This window comes from Coccinella septempunctata, chromosome 2 (assembly GCF_907165205.1).
Source record: "Coccinella septempunctata chromosome 2, icCocSept1.1, whole genome shotgun sequence".
Taxonomy (NCBI): Eukaryota; Metazoa; Arthropoda; class Insecta; order Coleoptera; family Coccinellidae; genus Coccinella; species Coccinella septempunctata.
Genome location: NC_058190.1, coordinates 36,966,759 through 36,985,615, shown reverse-complemented (window position 1 = coordinate 36,985,615; position 18,857 = coordinate 36,966,759). Strand labels below are relative to the sequence as shown.

The 18,857-nt window shown below is 35.6% G+C and overlaps 2 protein-coding genes across 4 annotated transcripts in view; one reads left to right on the top strand and one right to left on the bottom strand.

Moving 5' to 3' along the window:
* Positions 1–349: 349 nt before the first annotated feature.
* LOC123307608 (photoreceptor-specific nuclear receptor-like) overlaps positions 350–18,857 on the top strand; it is a 55,183-nt gene continuing 36,675 nt past the window's right edge. For 2 of the 3 annotated variants that reach the window (XM_044889990.1, XM_044889988.1), the window contains exons 1-3: positions 350–886; positions 3,686–3,769; positions 10,568–10,835. In XM_044889990.1, coding sequence (XP_044745925.1) covers positions 3,688–3,769; positions 10,568–10,835 — 350 coding nt within the window. In that variant the 5' untranslated portion in view covers positions 350–886; positions 3,686–3,687. The remainder of the gene's footprint in view (positions 887–3,685; positions 3,770–10,567; positions 10,836–18,857) is intronic. The other variant, XM_044889989.1, reaches the window with a different exon arrangement.
* Positions 5,256–18,857, bottom strand: part of LOC123307607 (ATP-dependent RNA helicase DHX30-like) — a 55,692-nt gene continuing 42,090 nt past the window's right edge. Inside the window, exon 11 of the mRNA XM_044889987.1 lies at positions 5,256–5,381. The gene's annotated coding sequence lies outside the window, so the exon portion shown is untranslated. The remainder of the gene's footprint in view (positions 5,382–18,857) is intronic.

Sequence of the window (18,857 nt, the reverse complement as noted above, 5' to 3'; positions counted from 1 at the left end):
GGAGTCTGATATATAGTCTCCGAAAGGTACAATATAAAATTATAATTTCAAAGTTCTTTATTTTCAGTTCATTGTCAGGCAACAATTTTTTCTAGTTGATTTGCTCCTGACAAATTAGTGCAAGAATTTACTCAGGAGCAAATCGTTTATTTCATTTTTTTAATTGATTTTATTTCAGAGATTGGGAGTGAAAACCCTAAAAAGTTTCAGGAAAGGGATGCTGTTTTGTTTGAACTGTAAAAATATCTCTGTCAGAGACTCATGCTAACCCTCTATTTTCAGGAATGTTCACCCCGGACAACCGAGGGAATTTCCATCTCAACACTCCTTCCAACACAAATTCTTCACCGTCAAATTCATACTATTTACCCTATGGCAAATTAATGACCACAAACGCATTCTAAAATAATGGCGACACAACGATCCCCCAATCTGGAGAACCTTCGCAGTCCGGGCATCAGATGGTATAAAGTATAAGTAATATCGAACCCTAAAGCCCCCGGAACACTTCATATCTTTCATCTGGCGTAAGTTCACTTCAGGGGCTGTTTCGCGAATGCAGGGCGCACGCGCCGTCCCGGCAGAGGTGGCGGCGTAACAGAAGTTAAACACAGGGTAGCGAGCTCTGATCCCGCCCATGGATCAGGAGACGGCGCCCCTTCGCAACCCTCTCGCTCCCTTGCCAACCCTCGGAGAGCGGAAGGCGTCATATGCCGCCACCAAGGAGGCTTTATGGTGCTGCTGATGCTGCCGACTGATCTAGTCGCATCTGTGCTGGGAGCTGATCGAGACGCTGCTTCTGGAGGGTGTATGGGGAATGTGCCGAGTTCTGTCTTGTTGTGAAAAATTGTGAGTGTATGAGAGTTCGTTGATTTTTTCGTGAAGGGTGAGTCGGTGTTTTACTATTTTTTCAATTGAAACGAATCGAATTGAGTTACAATCAATTAGTGATATCGAAGATGAAGAGGCATATCGTTGGGAGGTATCACTGGAATACAAATACACGGTGTATTTCTCAATGAAATTATTTTCACTGCTATTCTTAAGGAGTTCTGAAAAAAGGTCAAAAATAAAAATTTGAATACATATTTACAAGGAGACAAGATACTAACATAGATAGTTCATAAATGCGTCTTTGTGAAAATGATTTATGACTTCTTTAACGAGAAAAATTAAGTGCCTTTGATCGAACAAAAAATTATTTGCATCCTTCAATATTTTTTTTTTTTTACGAAGTGTTAATCAAGGGCGGTTACAGTGGCGGGGACATGGGGGCCATTCCCCTCCCTTTGAAAACTTGAGAGAAATATTTATCCGAATATAGAAAAATGAATTTTTTATTTTTTCACTTAAAAATAAGTTTCAAATAATTTTTTTCGTTGACCTGAACAAAAACTACTGATTTCCGAACGAAAAATCGACTATTTTTGAAGGCGAGTACTTTTCGTCCTGATTCACTTTTCGTACTGATTTGGTTTCCGCCTGGCTGTTCGTCACTAAGCAATATATAAGATCCAGGGGCGATTGAATCAATTTTGTGAATACAGAATTTGATGAAAACATAAGTTCCTGTGACAATAACTGTCATTTGATGTTGTCAAATTAATTCTTTACGAAATCGGCTAGATTTTACCAGTGAATTAGATACGTGGTCTGAATGTTAGTGTTCAGTATAATCAAGAATGGATAGTGATAGCGATATGGATAACAATAACACTTCACCAGAGCTCAAGGAATTGGCAATTACAGACACCTAGATGAGGCCATAAATCGGATATTTTTTTACTTTCACAAAGGTATGTGAGGTCGACAAAAAAATGTAATATGCACCTCGGCAAAAAACTGTCTATATTATCTCACCTGCTTGCTATCCTCGGCTGCGCCTCGGCTATCAACTTGCAGGCTCGACTGTAATGGACACTTTTCCGTCCTTGGTACATAAATAACTATGATTTCAAACATATAGCTTATAATAAAATTATAAAGATACACCTATTCATTTTATATCAAAAACACCTTACAGCATTTCAAATATAAAGTTATGCCCCCCCGTCGCCCAAAACGACTCCTGGAACCGCCACTGATATTAATCGTTAACTTAACCTCACCCGAATGTACAGGGTGGGCAAAATTGGTGATACCCGAACTACAACTTTTTAAACCAACGAGGTAGAGGAAAATGCATGGCACATTACGATCGTCTTTTTTTGAAAAACTAAGAATGAAATCGACTGCATTCCTCTATCTCCTTTTGTTTTCGAGTTATAGGCCAAAATTGAAATTTCAACTTTGGTCATTATCTCCGTTTCTGTTTGTGCTAGGATGTTGAAATTAAAACATTATAGAGACACTTTTTTGATAGCAATCCAGTGAAGTACAATGATATTTTCCAACAGGTATATTTGCTGAACTATAACATGAAGGAAGGTCATGAAGATGTGTTTTTTCTTATGAAAACAGTAGTTTCAAATGAGGGCGATATATGACATATTTCTGAAAATGAAAATGGCGATTCTTTCTAAGTAATTGTAAACTACTGTTTCCATTCGAAAAAACACAACATTTGTTATAGCTCAGAGCCAATAAACCTGTTGGAAAAAATCATAGTAGACCAGTGGATTGCTATCTTCAGTTCCATGAAGAACAAGAGGAATGCAGTTGATGGCATTATTAAAAAGTTGTACTTCAGGTATCACCAATTTTGCCCATCCTGTACATAATGATATTGTCATGTCAAAATGAATATTCAGATATTATACACGAGACTCTAACTTGAAGTAAATTCAGTTAATCAGTGTTTTGCTGAAAATATGCTCGGTCGATTAGTATTTTCAATTGCGCTCTTCTTGTTTACAAGGTATAAGGCTATACAGAGTGACCCAGATTGAGATATGTCATCATCGATATATTTTTCAAATAGCAATCCTGTTTCTTTTAATGATTTCCAAAAGGTATATCAAGATACATATGCGTACCAAATATCAAATTCTTATTCCTTGTTTTAAAACGAAGATTAACAAACATTAACTGATTGGAAAATAAAGGAATCTCGATGAAATTATTCAGGTCAGGCCGCTCAAATTGGGATATCCAGAGTTTTCAATGTCGAGAATTGGGGAAAGACACTACGAAAAATAAGATCGCAAAATGATAACTTGTATTCATTGTGCATTAAATGGTGTGCAATGGTTTATGATGGACCACCTCACACCACAGATTATGTTAAATGACATCCCAGAATTTTAATCATTCTTTGAATTCTGCATCAAATTCTGAATTCAGCCTTATATCACAATCTAATATTTGTGCTGTGCCATTATATATTGTCGTTATACGCCCTGTATGTTTTTCTACAGCAATAACTTTTCAATGCATATTTAGACCTATTGCAATATTTCGGTCCTTGGTGTATTACTACGGGTGTATTACTTTAGGATCTATTCAGTAAATTGAATGAAATATTCATGAAAAAAATGGACATTTTACATAAACATTCCCTGTAAAAGTTTTAATCAAGTGCTTTAGTATTGGGAGGTTCATTGCAGGACAATGAAGAATTTTTGCTCTCGATCACTCTAGTAAAATTTTCGAAAAAAATTATATGTTTTTTCGCGCTTTTGAAAATTATCTGAGAACGAAACGCGGCGGTTGTTCGAAATGATATATTTATATTTTACTTTTTCAGAAATGGATTGTACTGTAACACAAACCAATACAATGTTACCGTCTCTTCATCAACCGTGCTCACCAGAAATACATCACTCAAATGGTAAGTTGAAATATTTGACCATGGAAGGGTTGGGTATAAGTCTGGAATGAAATTGATATTTTCTTGAACCTATAACTCAAAATTAAAACTCCGGACCCCACCAATTGTTTTTTTATTACTCTTATTTTCTGGTTAAAAAATTGAGTGTCTTTCTTCAACCGTTAGCTGCAACCCCAACCAACTTCCGTTTTTCAAATGGAACCATACATACAGGGTGAGTCTTTGACTAATACAAATATTTTAACAGTGGATACTTGAGGTTAATAAAAACACTTTTTTTAAACTTTTTTTCGAATAGGCTCGGTTTAAAAGATACAAGCTGTTGAAAAACCATAAAAAATGTTATTTTTAGTTCTCATAAACGTTTTTATCGAATGAAATGAATTTCGGAATAAAGTTGTTCATTTATTTGATGAATCTTTATCGATCAAAAGATATCATCCATGTCTTCCCTTTTTCTCATTATGACCATTACGTACCATAAAAATACCAAAATTTCAAAGAACCCAACTCTTGAAACTGAGTTGGACGATATCTAATGAATATTTGAACGTTTTGTAAAATAAAAATATCTTTCATAATTTCTCGTACCTATAATGCGCCGTTTTCGATTAATTTTTTGATCAAAAATTAAAAAATATCTGTGAAATTTGAGAAATGGGGTACTTTGGCTGAATACAAATCTGTCTTAAAGATGTGTAGTGTCACGGATTTAGCCAGTTATTCTGAAGATAATTTTGTTTTTCTAGGGGTTGCTCAGTCCATCATGAAAACTTGAAATGGCTGTATTGCTTTATCAGGACCGAATAGGAAAAAATGATATAGAAAGAAATGTGTTTCTTTTGATCTTAAGAATCTACTGTCAAAATATTTGTACCAGTTAAAGACTCACCCTGTGTGGGCACGTTGAAAAGTTCATGGAATCTCCCCATAATCTCTATTTTTTTTTATTTCATAGTAATCAGATAAAACAAGAAAGTGTCTTAAAAAAATCAAATTAATACATAGTTAAATAGATAGACCAATAAATCATACTACAAATTTTCCATCATCGATCAAGTTAACAAATGATATTACTTCTATCGCATTTTCACCCCATTTTCACGTGGGGTAAACTGCTTTGAACAAATTTTGTAAATAACTTGTGCGGTATCAGTGCTTTTTTGAACTTCTGTTAATTTTTTTTTACACACTGTGGGTATGAGTATTTTTCAGCAATGAAAATGTATCTATGAATCAACCTTTTTCATTTCTTAAAAAAATAACCCAAGTTACAAAATAATGAGAAAATATATAGGGACATCCAATCCTAATTTTCCATCAATGCAGTAGTACTCTTGACGAGTTCTATATTTATTTAAAAAAAAAAAATGCCCAATTTTGAAAACACTGTGTGAAATAGAACCTCAAGTGGAACCCTAACCTATGAATCGACTCAATACAGGCTGCAACCTGCTAAAGAATGAAACCCATCATCAATACTTACCATAATGCTTCTCCCATCTCAGTGCTTTTAATTCCACATTTGATCGAGTGATCTCAACTCATCGAGTCTACAGAAGGCACCAAAATAGATCGCTCTGCTGTTCTAGTGGTCTCTGGTGTATCGGCCCTGAAAGGAGAGGATCCTGTTGATGAAATCAAGTTACGCCCGAGTTAACATCGCTATATTAATCAAGTGCGTTAGAGATTATCGGGCAAAAGAGGGGGCTCGTATGTTAGATCGTCGCTTTTCTGCTCGAATGTATCAACAGAATAGGAGCAAATTGCCAGGTCGAATCTGTGGCAGGTTTTATTATCATCTCCAACACTTGTTCACGTGGTGAATATGAGTTTCCAATTCTGCGAGGAGGGGTTGTTAAAGTAAAAAAGTTATTTTATTCGGACACTCAATATACCAGCTGGATGAAATTCGAGTGAGGGTCTCTTATATACAGGGTGAGTCTTTGACTCGTACAAATAATTAAATAGTAGATTCTTGAGGTCAAAAGAAACACATTTTTCCCATACCATTTTTTCCGATTCGGCCCTGATAAAAAGATATAGCCATTTTAAGTTTTCATAATGAGTCTGTAAAAACAAAATTACTGTCAGAATAACTATAGCTCGATCTGTGACACTACACAACTGTGGATCTTTTGAACAGAGTGGTATTCAGCCAAAGTACCCAATTTTTCAAATTTCACAGCTAATTTTTAATTTTTGAACATCAAATCACTGGGAAACGGAGCATTGTAAAAATATAAAGAATACTTTTATTTTTCAAAACGTTCAAATATTCTTTAGATAGCGTCCGACATAGTTTCAAGAGTTGTGTTCTTTGAATTTTTCTAATTTTTATGGTACGTGATGGTCATAATGAGAAAACTGGAAGACGTGGGTGATACTTTGAGTTCGAAAAAAAATCATCAAATAAATGAGAAACTATATTCCGAAATTTCATTCGATGAAACCGTTTGTGAGCTAGAACTAAAAATAACATATTCTCATGTTTTTTTTAACAGCCTGTATCTCTCAAACGGAGCCGATTAGGAAAAAAATGGTTAAAAAAGGAAGTTTCCTCCGACCTCAAGAATCTATTGTTACAATATTTGTACGAGTCAGACAAAAATGAAAAATTCATAGCCACAAATTAGAATACAATTTTTTCAAATAATCATGACCCAAAGTGCCCAAAGAGTTTAATTTTTGAGGATTTACACAACTGGGATCTAAAATTTAGAAAGGGAAACAAATCGTCAAGATAATTTCGAATTAAATTTTTTCTGTTTGGTGAAAAACGAAAAAATTCAGATGAAAACCAGCAAGAAAGATATATCATGAAAATTTTATTCTTCTTGTTCCCATACAATTTCTGCCAGTTTTCTGGTTTCTAACAAAAAATGAAAATTACTTGCTAGGGGGCTGTATATGAGCTGCAAAAAAATTATTTGTATGAAAGACCCACATTATTTTTCACAAGGAGTTACCCCTTATAATACCCCGTATATATTACCCAATAAAACAAAAAAAAAAGAGAAGCAGTGCTGGACAAAGGATTCTGAGTTATCTTTTCTACAATGAAAAATCACAACTGTTTTTTTAAATTCTTCTCTTTGTTGATGTATCTATACTCATTGACTTATACACTACCTATACACTGTCGTGTTTTGATGGATTAATAAAAACTATTCTAATCTATTCTATTTTTGTTTCGTTCTTCGGATTAGGAAACAACTGTAAAAAATAGAATAATACTTCAAAATCTCACCAATAAAATTCGTCTAAATTATTCACGAATTTATTCACAATGGGCATCACAATTTTCTTGTTCGAACATTCTAATAATCGTCGTGAAAATGGGATGAAATGGGGAAACATCATAGCAATTTTTCAACATAACTAACATAAGCACTTTCAAGAAACTGCCTCGATTTTCTACATTTGTTTTTCACCCTAAATTGCACGATACAACAATTATGATTCTCTCAAAAGTGACCTGATGCATCTAACCCGATGAACTTGGTACTGAACCATTCATTGTCCAGCCATATTTTTATGTTTTGTTTCGTTTTTGCGATGCCGGAGTCAACTTCTAAAGTCTCGGACTTGAAATTTAATGAAATTTTGTCGAAATTCTAGGGGTTGTAGTTCAGCCATCTTGAATATTTTATATACACAATTTTTGGTAAAATCACTTATTTTGATGACTTCAACATTCTGTCAAAAAAGCCTAACCTTTGAAAATATCCTGTATATTGGAAAGGTCACATATTTTCTTTTTTTCTAGTCTGCTTATGTCTGTCCTATTCCACTGCTTCAGAGAAGGAAATGTTTTCGAAATATAAGTTGCATTATCTAGTCCTCCCTCGATTCTGCTGCGCTGATCCGCAAGTGGGCACAATGAAAAAGGATTACAGAATGTTTCCAGTTGAGACCAGTGCATTAATTTGTATTATAGGGGGATTAAGTGGCGCAGCTATAATAGAAACTTTTGACAGGGGTCGCTTTAACTATACACACTACGTCTATGGGGTGATATCACGGACATGTGGTCACGCTACGTAAAAATCTATTACGGGGGTACTGGTGCAAATTGAACATGCTTAACCGTGATTGATTGTGACGCAGGCATAGTCTTCCATGAAAAACAAACATATGATTCTGAATTGATGTAGGTAACAAGTGTTTCTCCACTACTGTTATAGAATATAGGGTTTCTTAATGGTTTATTTTTATCAACTCGTCAGAATATACCGTTTAATTATAGAATTTTGTATGATTCCCACTAGAATATAAATTGAACACATGCATTTCGTTACCAAAATTTTATATTCCATCAAAGTCTCGTTTTACCAACGAAAACATATACCATTAGTTGGAAGCCGACGATACTAAATCAGTGGATTTTAAAGATCAGATGGTAGAAAGAAAAAATGGTTCTATGTTGTATGTACCGTAGATTCGGGTGACTTCGGACGATTGTTGGATTCAACTTGTCATATTTTCAAAACGGTGACCTATTTTTATCTGAAAAAGAGGTTCGAATATGCTTAATGACTCAGACTATTGATTAGGATATATACCATGCTTCAGAATTCGGATATAAATTTAAAAAAAAATTAAATATACTTGTTCCAAGTCACCCACCGATTTGGTAGGCTTGGGACACAAGTTAGAAACTATTGATTTCTCAACTCTCAGATGAAATAGGTGACTTGGGACCGTGTATAGTTTTGAAAAATTAGAATTTGTGATTATACAATAGTTGAAATTCGGTAAGGAAATTAAATGATGAACTCCTATTACAGCGAAAGTAAATATATTGCAACTCAAATGTAAAACAACTAAACAAAACAAGGGAACTTTGATTTCATTCATTCTTAGGTGATTTCTTTGTGGAAATAACGTAAATAATAATATCCTGCGAAAAATCGTCATATTTCCTGCTGCCAATGCTCCGCTTGTATCTATTCGGCATTGTCCCAAGTCACCCTATGAAACAACAAAATAAATGAATGAGATCCGTGTTGCCGTTTGATTTGTAAACAACCTTGTTTCATGACATATCTAATATCCCATATGTATCCAGAAAAAAAAATTACACATGCACAAAGTGAAACACATGTACAGGACACTAGAAAGTATAAGGGCCATAAAAAAACGAGCTTTTACTCTCCTGAATTCGTTAATTTTTCCTGTCAATTCAAACGCTCTGGTCACGGCAAACTCAACAGGAATGAATTGTGAAACTAACCGAAAAGATGCTAAACAATCTTATAAGTTTGTCCCTTCACTCATAAATGGTAAGAAGCAAAGAAATCTGCGAGGGGGGTAATTGTTCCAAGTTGCAGGACTGTCCCAAGTAGCCCGAATCTACCGGTATGCACTTTCAACGATGGGGAAAGCGTCATCAGGTTTTCAAAGATGCAAAAAAAACGTCAGATGCACATACTGGAGCATGTCAGCTTAAGATACCGTTTATGCCCTGCGTGTCTCTGATAATAAATTCATGTTAATCTGACAGTTTGCGAGGTGGGGTTGGCAGTGCGGAAGAGTTGAAAATGGTAAAAAAAATTTTTCGAGCGTGTCAGATTTTTGGGCATATGTTAATGTTATGTTATGTTATGTTAATTGGAAGCTGCTTTTCAAGAGACTGACAATTAGGACGAGACGCAAGGTCACAGCAATCCTTTGAAAATGCAAAAAAAATTGTTACTTGTACGTACTCGAGCGTGTCAGATTTTCATACAGATGGTGAATCTCGATGTTGCAGACGGTGTGACCTATTAATCTGACACTAATCAGGGGGGGGGTTTCTCAGTCTGACAGTTTGAAGATGATAACAAGTCGCTTTTTTTTAATATCTCCCTTCCTGTACCTCAATCGTTTCTGTATTCATTAGGAAAGTTGTAGATAATAAAATTCTATTCAACTTTTGTCTGAAGCAATTTTACATACTCTTTACCGTTTTCAAGTTAGAAGGCGATAAGGGCGAGGAGGTTAGCGACACATGCGAAAGGCCAAGGTCAATGTAGAAACCCAGTCTAATGTACATTCATCGCCATATATCTCAAAAACGTTCAAACGTAGAAAAAATTACTTCGGACAAAATTTTTGGAAAATGTTATGCTCTACAACTTTTATAATGAATGCGAAAACAATTTGAAGCCTAGGAGAAGAGATAATTAAAAAAAAAATGATTTTTGTGACCTTTATGGCCAATTTTTATTGTTTAGGCTTGCTAAAACTGTCATAAAGAAATGCACGTGATGTTTTTTTTATTGCAAGTCTCGCGTCCTCCCATACATTTTCATTAAGCTTAAATTGTCAGATTAAGAGAATATATACTTTTCAACATGTAATTAATCACATATAACTTAATCTGACACGCTCGATTATATACAATGACCGTTTGTTTTTTACTATTCTGACAGGCTGTCCTAGACAATTCCCCCTATATACAGGTCTTATTTTTGGAAGAGATACTCTACAGGGTAGAGTATCTCGAGTAAATCCCGAATTTCCCTCTTGGGCTCCCCAACTATATATTTGTGGGCTCTTTGAAAAGCTCATGAAAAATGAAATCCCACCATTTTTTTTAAATTGTGATGTATACATTATACAGAGTGTAGCATAATGAATGGATAATATGGTACCTGCGAGTAGGGGACGATATGGCGGTTCAGAAAATGTTTTATGTTTAGTAAAACACCTTCATTTGCTCATTATAGCTCTTTCAGAATGAGTGATCAATGTTGTAGACATCCTTAAGAGATGAATCTTCTCGATGCTTCAAATTTTATTATTATTTTCCAGATATTCGAAATACGCCACCAAGCGTAGACTGCTTTTCCACAGAAGCGTCCGATCATCCATTGGCACTTTGTCTGCCCAGTTCGCAAACTTTAGTACAAGCCTCCAGGACACCACCGCCACCTTGGACTCTACCAACAAAAAAAGGAACGCCCGGGTTGATATGCGTTGTTTGTGGTGATACAAGTTCAGGAAAGCATTATGGAATTTTGGCATGTAACGGTTGTTCTGGATTCTTCAAAAGGAGTGTGAGGAGAAAGCTTATATACAGGTGAGTGTAGAATTTCAATGACACTTTTTGAAGGAATGGAGATATTAAGAAAAAACTTTTTTTTGACATCTTGTAGCTCTGTAACTAAGAGTTTGCGGATATACAGGGTGAGTCTTTGACTCACGTTAATATTTAACCGGTAAATATTTTAAAAGTATATTCTTGAGGTCTAAATAAACACTTTTTTCCTATACCATTTTTTTCGATTCGGCCCTGATAAAAAGATAAAGCCATTTTAAGTTTTTATAATGAGCTATGCCACTACTGGAGACACATCTGTGGATCTTTTACAACAACAGAGTTGCATTCAACCAAAGTACCCAATTTTTCGAATATCACAGACATTTTTTATCAAATTACTCGAAAACGGCGTATTATACTAGAAAATATGAAGAATAGGTACTTTTATCTTACAAAACTTTCAAATATTCATTAGATAGCGTCCAATTCAGTTTCAAGAGTTGAGTTTGAATTTTTGGTATTTTTATGGTACATAATGAGAAAACTAGAGGACATAGGTAATATCTTGTGTTCGAAAAAGATTCATCAAATAAAAAAAACTATATTCCAAAATTAATTTGATTCGATAAAACCGTTTGTGAGATAGATCTAAATATATTGATATCAATCAATCAGCAGCCTGTATCTCTCAAACCGAGCCGATTAGGAAAAAATGGTATAGGACAAAAGTGTTTCTTTTGACCTCAAGAATCTACTGTCGAAATATTTGCGCGAGTCAAAGACTGACCCTGTATACAGTGTGTATTTGAAGGTGAGGCCTTTTTTCAACAGAAGGTAGAACTGGTGAAAATAAAGTGTTTCACCAAAAATCATGCAAAACTTCCAAAATGACAAAAATGAAAAAATTCTAAATTATTACTGAAATAGATCCTAATACGATCCTAGACCGTTTGTTAGCTGGATTATCGCTAAGCAGTGGGAAAAAACTTATCTCCTGATTTGACCATGTGGTTTCGCTCAGGATATTGGCACGTTCGATATTTGCGTGGCAATGAAAATGGAAACTTAGGATTACCGAATGGTTCTCATAATTTTTCAGTAACTTACACGATTTTATGAAATGGCTCATTTCGATACCAACTGACAGAAGAGACTCAAGACACAAGTGTAAAAAATAGAATAATACTTCAAAATCTCACCAATAAAATTCGCCTAAATTATTCGCGAATTTTTTCACAATGGGCATCACAATCTTCTTGTTCGAACATTCCAACAATCGTCGTAAAAATGGGATGAAATGGGGAAACATCATAGCACTTTTTCAACATATCTCTAATATAAGCACTTTCTAAAAACTGTCTCGATTTTCTACATTTTTTTTCCACCCTAAATTGCACGATACAACAATTATAGTTCTATCAAAAGTGACCTGATGCATCTAATCCGGTGAACTTGGTACTGAACCATTCATTATCCAGCCATATGTTTATGTTTTGTTTCGTTTTTGTGATGCCGGAGTCACCTTCCACAATCCCGTTCTTGAAATTCAATGAAATTTTGTCGAACTTCCAAGGGTTATATCTCAGCCATCTTGGATATTTTATAAAGACAATTTTTGGTTAAACGACTTATTTTGATCAGTTCTACCTTGTATAAAAAAAAAGCCTGACCTTTGAAAACAGCCTGAATTATGTTCAAAACGAAGCTGTGTTTCATAAATTTCTGCCTCTTCCAATGACCAGTAGGTATGTCATACCTCATGGAAGAACCCTTTATAATCGAAATTTCCATTCATCGCTTTAATGCCGGAATAAATTATTACGACGGAAGCAACGATTAAAGAGGTATAACATTTCTGAACGTAAACCGAGATTTAATAGCTTCGAGCAATAAAAAATCAGTATGGCGCTGTAAAAAGGAATGTGGGAGGCGAAACGATCCCTCGGGACCTCATCAAACGTAATGGGACACACTTCAGCTTCAGCGCCAGATGAGACCGCAAAGACGAGCAGCCGATAGATCGTTTGATAGAATTCATTCTGCCAGAACTGTTGCAGTATCAGCTGGGATTCTGGGATCATTCGGTTCAGAAATTCTGGAGACGCTGATGGAAATTTCTATTTTCGAAGGACCCATCTACCCAGGACAATGAAATAAAATATTATTGCACAATTAACTGCCTAAAAATATTATATACTGTGCTCATATGCTAAAAGTTTGTGAATTTGTTAACTATTTTAGATTTGCGAAGTAGTCTCTCCTCTATTCCAATATCCGTCAGGATCTATTGTTGTCTATCTAGAAATTGGCCGAGGTTTATTTATATCATCCACAGACACTGCGGCTTATGTTAAGTTAGGTTTGCACTGCGGCTAAGGTCGTTCTTACATACAGGGTGTTTTCAAAGGTTGGGTTTTTTGACAGAAGGTAGAACTCATCAAAATAAGTCGTTTAACCAAACATTGTCTGTATAAAATATCCAAGATGGTTGAGATACAACCCCTAGAAGGTCGACAAAATTTCAAGTTACGGCACTGTGGAAGGTGACTCCGGCATCGCAAAAACGAAACAAAACATAAACATATGGCTGTACAATAAATGGTTCAGTACCAAGTTCATCGGATGCATCAGGTCACTTTTGAGAGAATCACAATTGTTGTATCGTGCAATTTAGGGTGAAAAAAAAAGTAGAAAATCGAGGCAGTTTCTTGAAAGTGCTTATGTTAGTTATGTTGAAAAAGTGCTACATATGATGTTTTCCCATTTCATCCCATTTTTACGACGATTGTTGGAATGTTCGAACAAGAAGATTGTGATGCCCATTGTGAAAAAATTCGTGAATAATTTAGACGAATTTTATTGGTGAGATTTTTAAGTATTATTTTATTTTTCATAAAATCGTGTAAGTTACTAAAAAATAATGAGAACAATTCGGTAATCCTAAGTTTCTATTCTCATTACCACTTAAATATCGAACGAGCCAATATCCTAAACGAAACCACATGGTCGAATTAGAAGATAAATTTTGTATAGGTAATTTTTGGTGGAACGCTTCATTTTGACCATTTTTTGCATGGTAACATGAGATTTGTGTGCAGGGGCGTTGTCCCGCAAAAACAGAACACCTTTGGATAGCTTTCCGCGTCTTTTCTCTTTGATTTTTTTCCCGTAGAGTGGTTAGTAATGTCGAATAGTAATCTCCGGTTCTTGTTCTACCCTTATCCAATAAATCAATCATGATTACTACGTGGCAATCATAAAAAACTGAAGAAAGAGTTTTTTCAGCAGATTTTTGGACACGAAAATTCTTAGGTCTTGGAGACCAGAGTGACGCCATTCCATCGATTATTGCTTTGTTTCTGGATCGTAGACATGTACCCAAGTCTCAACCATAGTAACAATTCGGTTCAAGTAGTCTACATCGTTTCAAATCGTGCACTGATTGAACGCGATGCTTCTACCCACAGACAGGTTGTCTCTGCTTCTACCCTTGCACGCTTTTGGTCAACATTCAAACATTTGGGGATCCATAGCAATATTTCTCATTTCCAAATTGACGTGAACTATATGATGAACGAGTTCGTGTGAAATATGTCAGATATCCGTTTTAGCCCAATTCGACGGTCTGATAAAATCATGTCATAAACTGCATCGATATTTTCGGGGACTGACAGAAACTGGCCTTCCCGATCGGTCATCATCTTCAATGGAAAATTTACCTCTTTAGAAGCTTGCAGTTCACTTTTTCATGGTCGCATACGAAGGACATTGATCACCAAGGGTATTAAGCATATCTTCGTAAATCTGCTTACCTTTTAACCCTTTGAAATACATGTACTTATGATGTCTTGATGCTCCAATTTTTCGATTTTCAAAATTTCGGTGGACATCTTCTTTCTTTTAATTTATTGTCATTTTGAAAGTTTTGTATAGGTGATTTTTGGTGAAACGCTTCATTTTGACCAGTTCTACCTTCTATTGAAAAAAGACCTCACCTTCAAATACACCCTATACATGAAAAAACGTCTGTACGGTCATGATGCCCCATTCTTAGTGGATGTCTGTAGTCTGTGAACATAAATGTTAGAAAGGACGACGAAAAAGCGCATTTGGTCAAAAGAGGCGTTCCACGGGCCATCCAGCTGGCCCTTCAGACAACTGATATCTGTGAAATTTGAAAAATTTGGTACTTTGGCCGGATACAACTTTGTTTGAAATCGATAGATGATGTGCGTAGTATCACAGATTTAGCAAGTTATTCTGAGGGTAATTTTGTTTTTCCAGGTGTGGCAGCTCATAATGATAACTTAAAATGGCTATATCTTTTTATCAAAGCCGAATCGGAAAAAAATTGTAAAAGAAAAAAGTGTTTCTTTTGACCTCAAGAATCTAGTGTTGAAATATTTGTACGAGTCAAAGACTCACCCTGTGTATGCAAGATCCACACTATTTTTCGACGAGGAATCACAACCATTCATTTAGTAGAAAATTGTTGTCCACCCAATTCATCAAAATATGACATCCGCATTCATACACGTAGACGGAATCAATGGACCAAATCCGATAAAAATAGATACTGATCTGTTCTATCGAATAAATCCCATTTCAAGAGTTCCATCACGGGCGAGCGACTCTCGGAATAAGAAGCGACATCGTTGGGTCCCTTGGGGTATCCCGCATGCATTGAGCAAAAATATCTAACTTTAATTGAATCTTAAGGGGGATTTATTTTTGCGATTCCTTAGTAATACTTTATGATTGCTGGCGTGAAAAATTTGCATGAGGGATCCCCGCGAACCCACAGAATGAGAAAAGGCCTTGAATGTCGTCCTCGATGATTGATTCGGCGGCGGGGGTGCAACGGGGAGATACGGAATTTGGATTGTACAGAGTGGGAAAAATTGGACGCCTTTAAAGGGAAAATCCCATAGGAAACATACTAAGGAGCATGAAAAATAGACAGCCAGTATTGATGAATTTATCAGACAGAAGTTCTAGGAGAATATATTTTTTTGGGATAGATACGGTACGATCAGTTTTCTAACCATATCTACAGAGTGGTTTTGTGTTATCGTCTGTTCTCACAAAAAATTAATAATTATGTTGTCTTGCTAAAATTAGAAACTTTCGCATTTCATTGTAGTACAATAGTTTTTGAAGAGCTGCTGCAATTTAATTATCGTGTCTATAGAGTGAGAAAAAGAGAACATTTTCGAAATCTTAGCGAGTATGATTGAGGGCAAATAGTGGGCTAAAATACGTGAGGCTGATTTGTCCTTTTATTTTAAGAAATAGCCACTAGGATTTATAGAATTAAAAAGTACATGTGCCAGAAGAACGAAGCTATATTGTTCTATACAAGGTGAGTCTTCGACTTGTCCAAATATTTCAACAGTAGATTCTTGAGGTTAAAGAAACACTTTTTTGCCTTACCCTTTTTTCCGAATCGGCTCGGTTTAAAAGATACAGGCTGTTGAAAAACCATACAAAAATTGCAAATTTTTAAAAGGTAATGAATTTCGCTTATTATAGCATATTTCATTCCAGCATATTAATGCAGGAATAAAATACGAGGTGAACCATTTGAAATAAGCCCGAAATTATGGTTATGCGTTGTCTCATTTCATCCAGTAGAGTTTTGAAAAATTATAATAAATGCAGTGTCTACGAGAATATATTGAAAAATTCTTAGCCTACTACAGAACCAAACAAAATTTCAATGTCAAAATATTTTATTACTCAACATATTCTCCTCTTATGGTGGTATTCTGCTTTCATCTGTAAGCCAATCTGTAACTTTTCATAAGCTCACATCAAAATTGCAATTCTGGACGGTTTTTAGTGGTCCGTAACTTACAGGAATCCGTAACTATTTACGATAAGTAGTTCAAACGTATCACTGTCAATGAGATAGTTACAGAAACAGAATTGCATCATTTACGAATCTGTCAATCTGACACTTACAGATCGATCGTACGCTACAGATTAGTAACTTACGGATGAAAAGCAGAATACAACCATTAATTGGATACATTTATTACAGCGAACCTGCAACGTCTCTAGACATTTCAAAACAAATGTTTCTTCTTGCTCTGCAAACCAGACCTCCACAGCTTTTATAACCTCCTCATTGGAAGAACATTTACGAACTTTTAAACCTTTTATCAGTTGAGGAAAGAAATGATAGTCGGATGGAGCCAAATCTGGTGAATAAGGGGGGTGTTCTAGTAATTCAAACCCTAAATCTCCTAAATTTTTTGGATGGCAACATGAGATTTGTGTGCAGGAACGTTGTCCTGCAAAAACAAAACACCTTTGGATAGCTTTCCGCGTCTTTCCTCTTAAATTTTTTCCCGTAGAGTGGTCAGCAATGTCGAATAGTGATCTCTGGTTATTGTTCTATCCTTATACAAAAAATCATGATTACTCCATGGCAATCCCAAAAAACTGAAGCAAGAACTTTTCCAGCAGATTTTTGAACACGAAACATCTTAGGTCTTGGAGAACCAGGGTGTCGCCATTCCATCGACTGTTGCTTTGTTTCTGGATCGTAAAATGTACCCAAGTCCCATCCATAGTAATAATTCGGTTTAAGAAGTCTACATCGTTTTCAAATCGAGCAAAGATCGAACGCGATGCTTCTATCCTTGCACGCTTTTGGTCAACATCCAAACATTTGGAGATCCATTTTGCAGCAATTTTTCTCATATCCAAATTGACGTAAACTATATGAGAACGCGTTCGTATGAAATATTCAGTGCTTCATATCATCCGTTTTAGCCCAATTCGACGGTCTGATAAAATCAAAGATATTACACATTACATATGTGAAATATCTTTGGATAAAATCATGTCATGAACTGCATCGATATTTTCGGGGACTGACAAAGAAACAGGCCTTTCCGATCGGCCATCATCTTCAATAGAAAATTTACCTCTTTTGAAGCTTGCAGTCCAATTTTTCACGGTCGCATACGAAGGATATTGATCACCAAGGGTATTAAGCATATCTTCGTAAATCTGCTTACCCCTTATCAGGTACTTGATGATGGCTGAATATACTCCAATTTTTCGATTCTCACAATTTCGGTGGACATCTTCCTTCTTTCAATTTATTTTGTAACACTGGTTTACTTTTTTGAGCTCAAACTTCACACTGACACTTCTAATGAGTTGTTGTTCGTTGCTATGGTAACGCAATATTTTTTTATGCATGGAACTGGTCTAGGCTGACTAGATTCATTCACATTCCACCAAATTCATCCCATTCGAAGATATCGAGTTTTTTCCGAGATCCTTAAATCTTCGTGAAAGCGAAATATCTCAGAAACGGCAAATTTTAAGCACATGGGATGTCGAATAAACTTGGTCTTATTTTCACCATGCTTTCCAAATCTGCAGAAAAGCACCTGAAACCGTGAAACTGTAAAACATCCAGCAATGAAATTCTCTAGTTTCTATAATATAATATAATAATTAGGTATCTCTTGAATCTAAATGATTATTTTTAATATAAGTAGGCATCTATTAATGGCTCAAAAGTCAAATTATCTTTGACCAGCACCTTCACCATTTTGCGAAGAAAAATCTTGCTTGTCCTTATAAACATTAATTCTAGATCAATAACAATATAACAAAAGAATTGGTCCAAGAAAGATAAAAATGAACACACGGCCATCTGGATATCATAAAATTTAATGTGAAATCCGCAGCTCTTTTTCATTCCTGCTGAAGTTTCGACGTGGCAGTTTCGTCGTGAAATGCCAACGTTTCATTCCTTCCGCCATGCTCTGGAGAAAAGAAAGTAATAAAAGAACGTCGGAGTTGGTGTGGGTTGGCAATAAAGCGTCTCTTCGTAGCGAGAACGAGTAAGCCGGTCCCAAAATTATATCATTTTTCTCGGGGCCTATTCGTTAAAAGTTTTCCAATCCTGTCAACGTTCAAAACCAATTCAATCGAGATCGACTACTTTTATGGCTTCTCGCGGGTATTCTGGAAGCAGACAGTCGGCGTTTTTCGAACTCAGAAATGCCCTCAGATTTACCATTATCATTTGTCCTT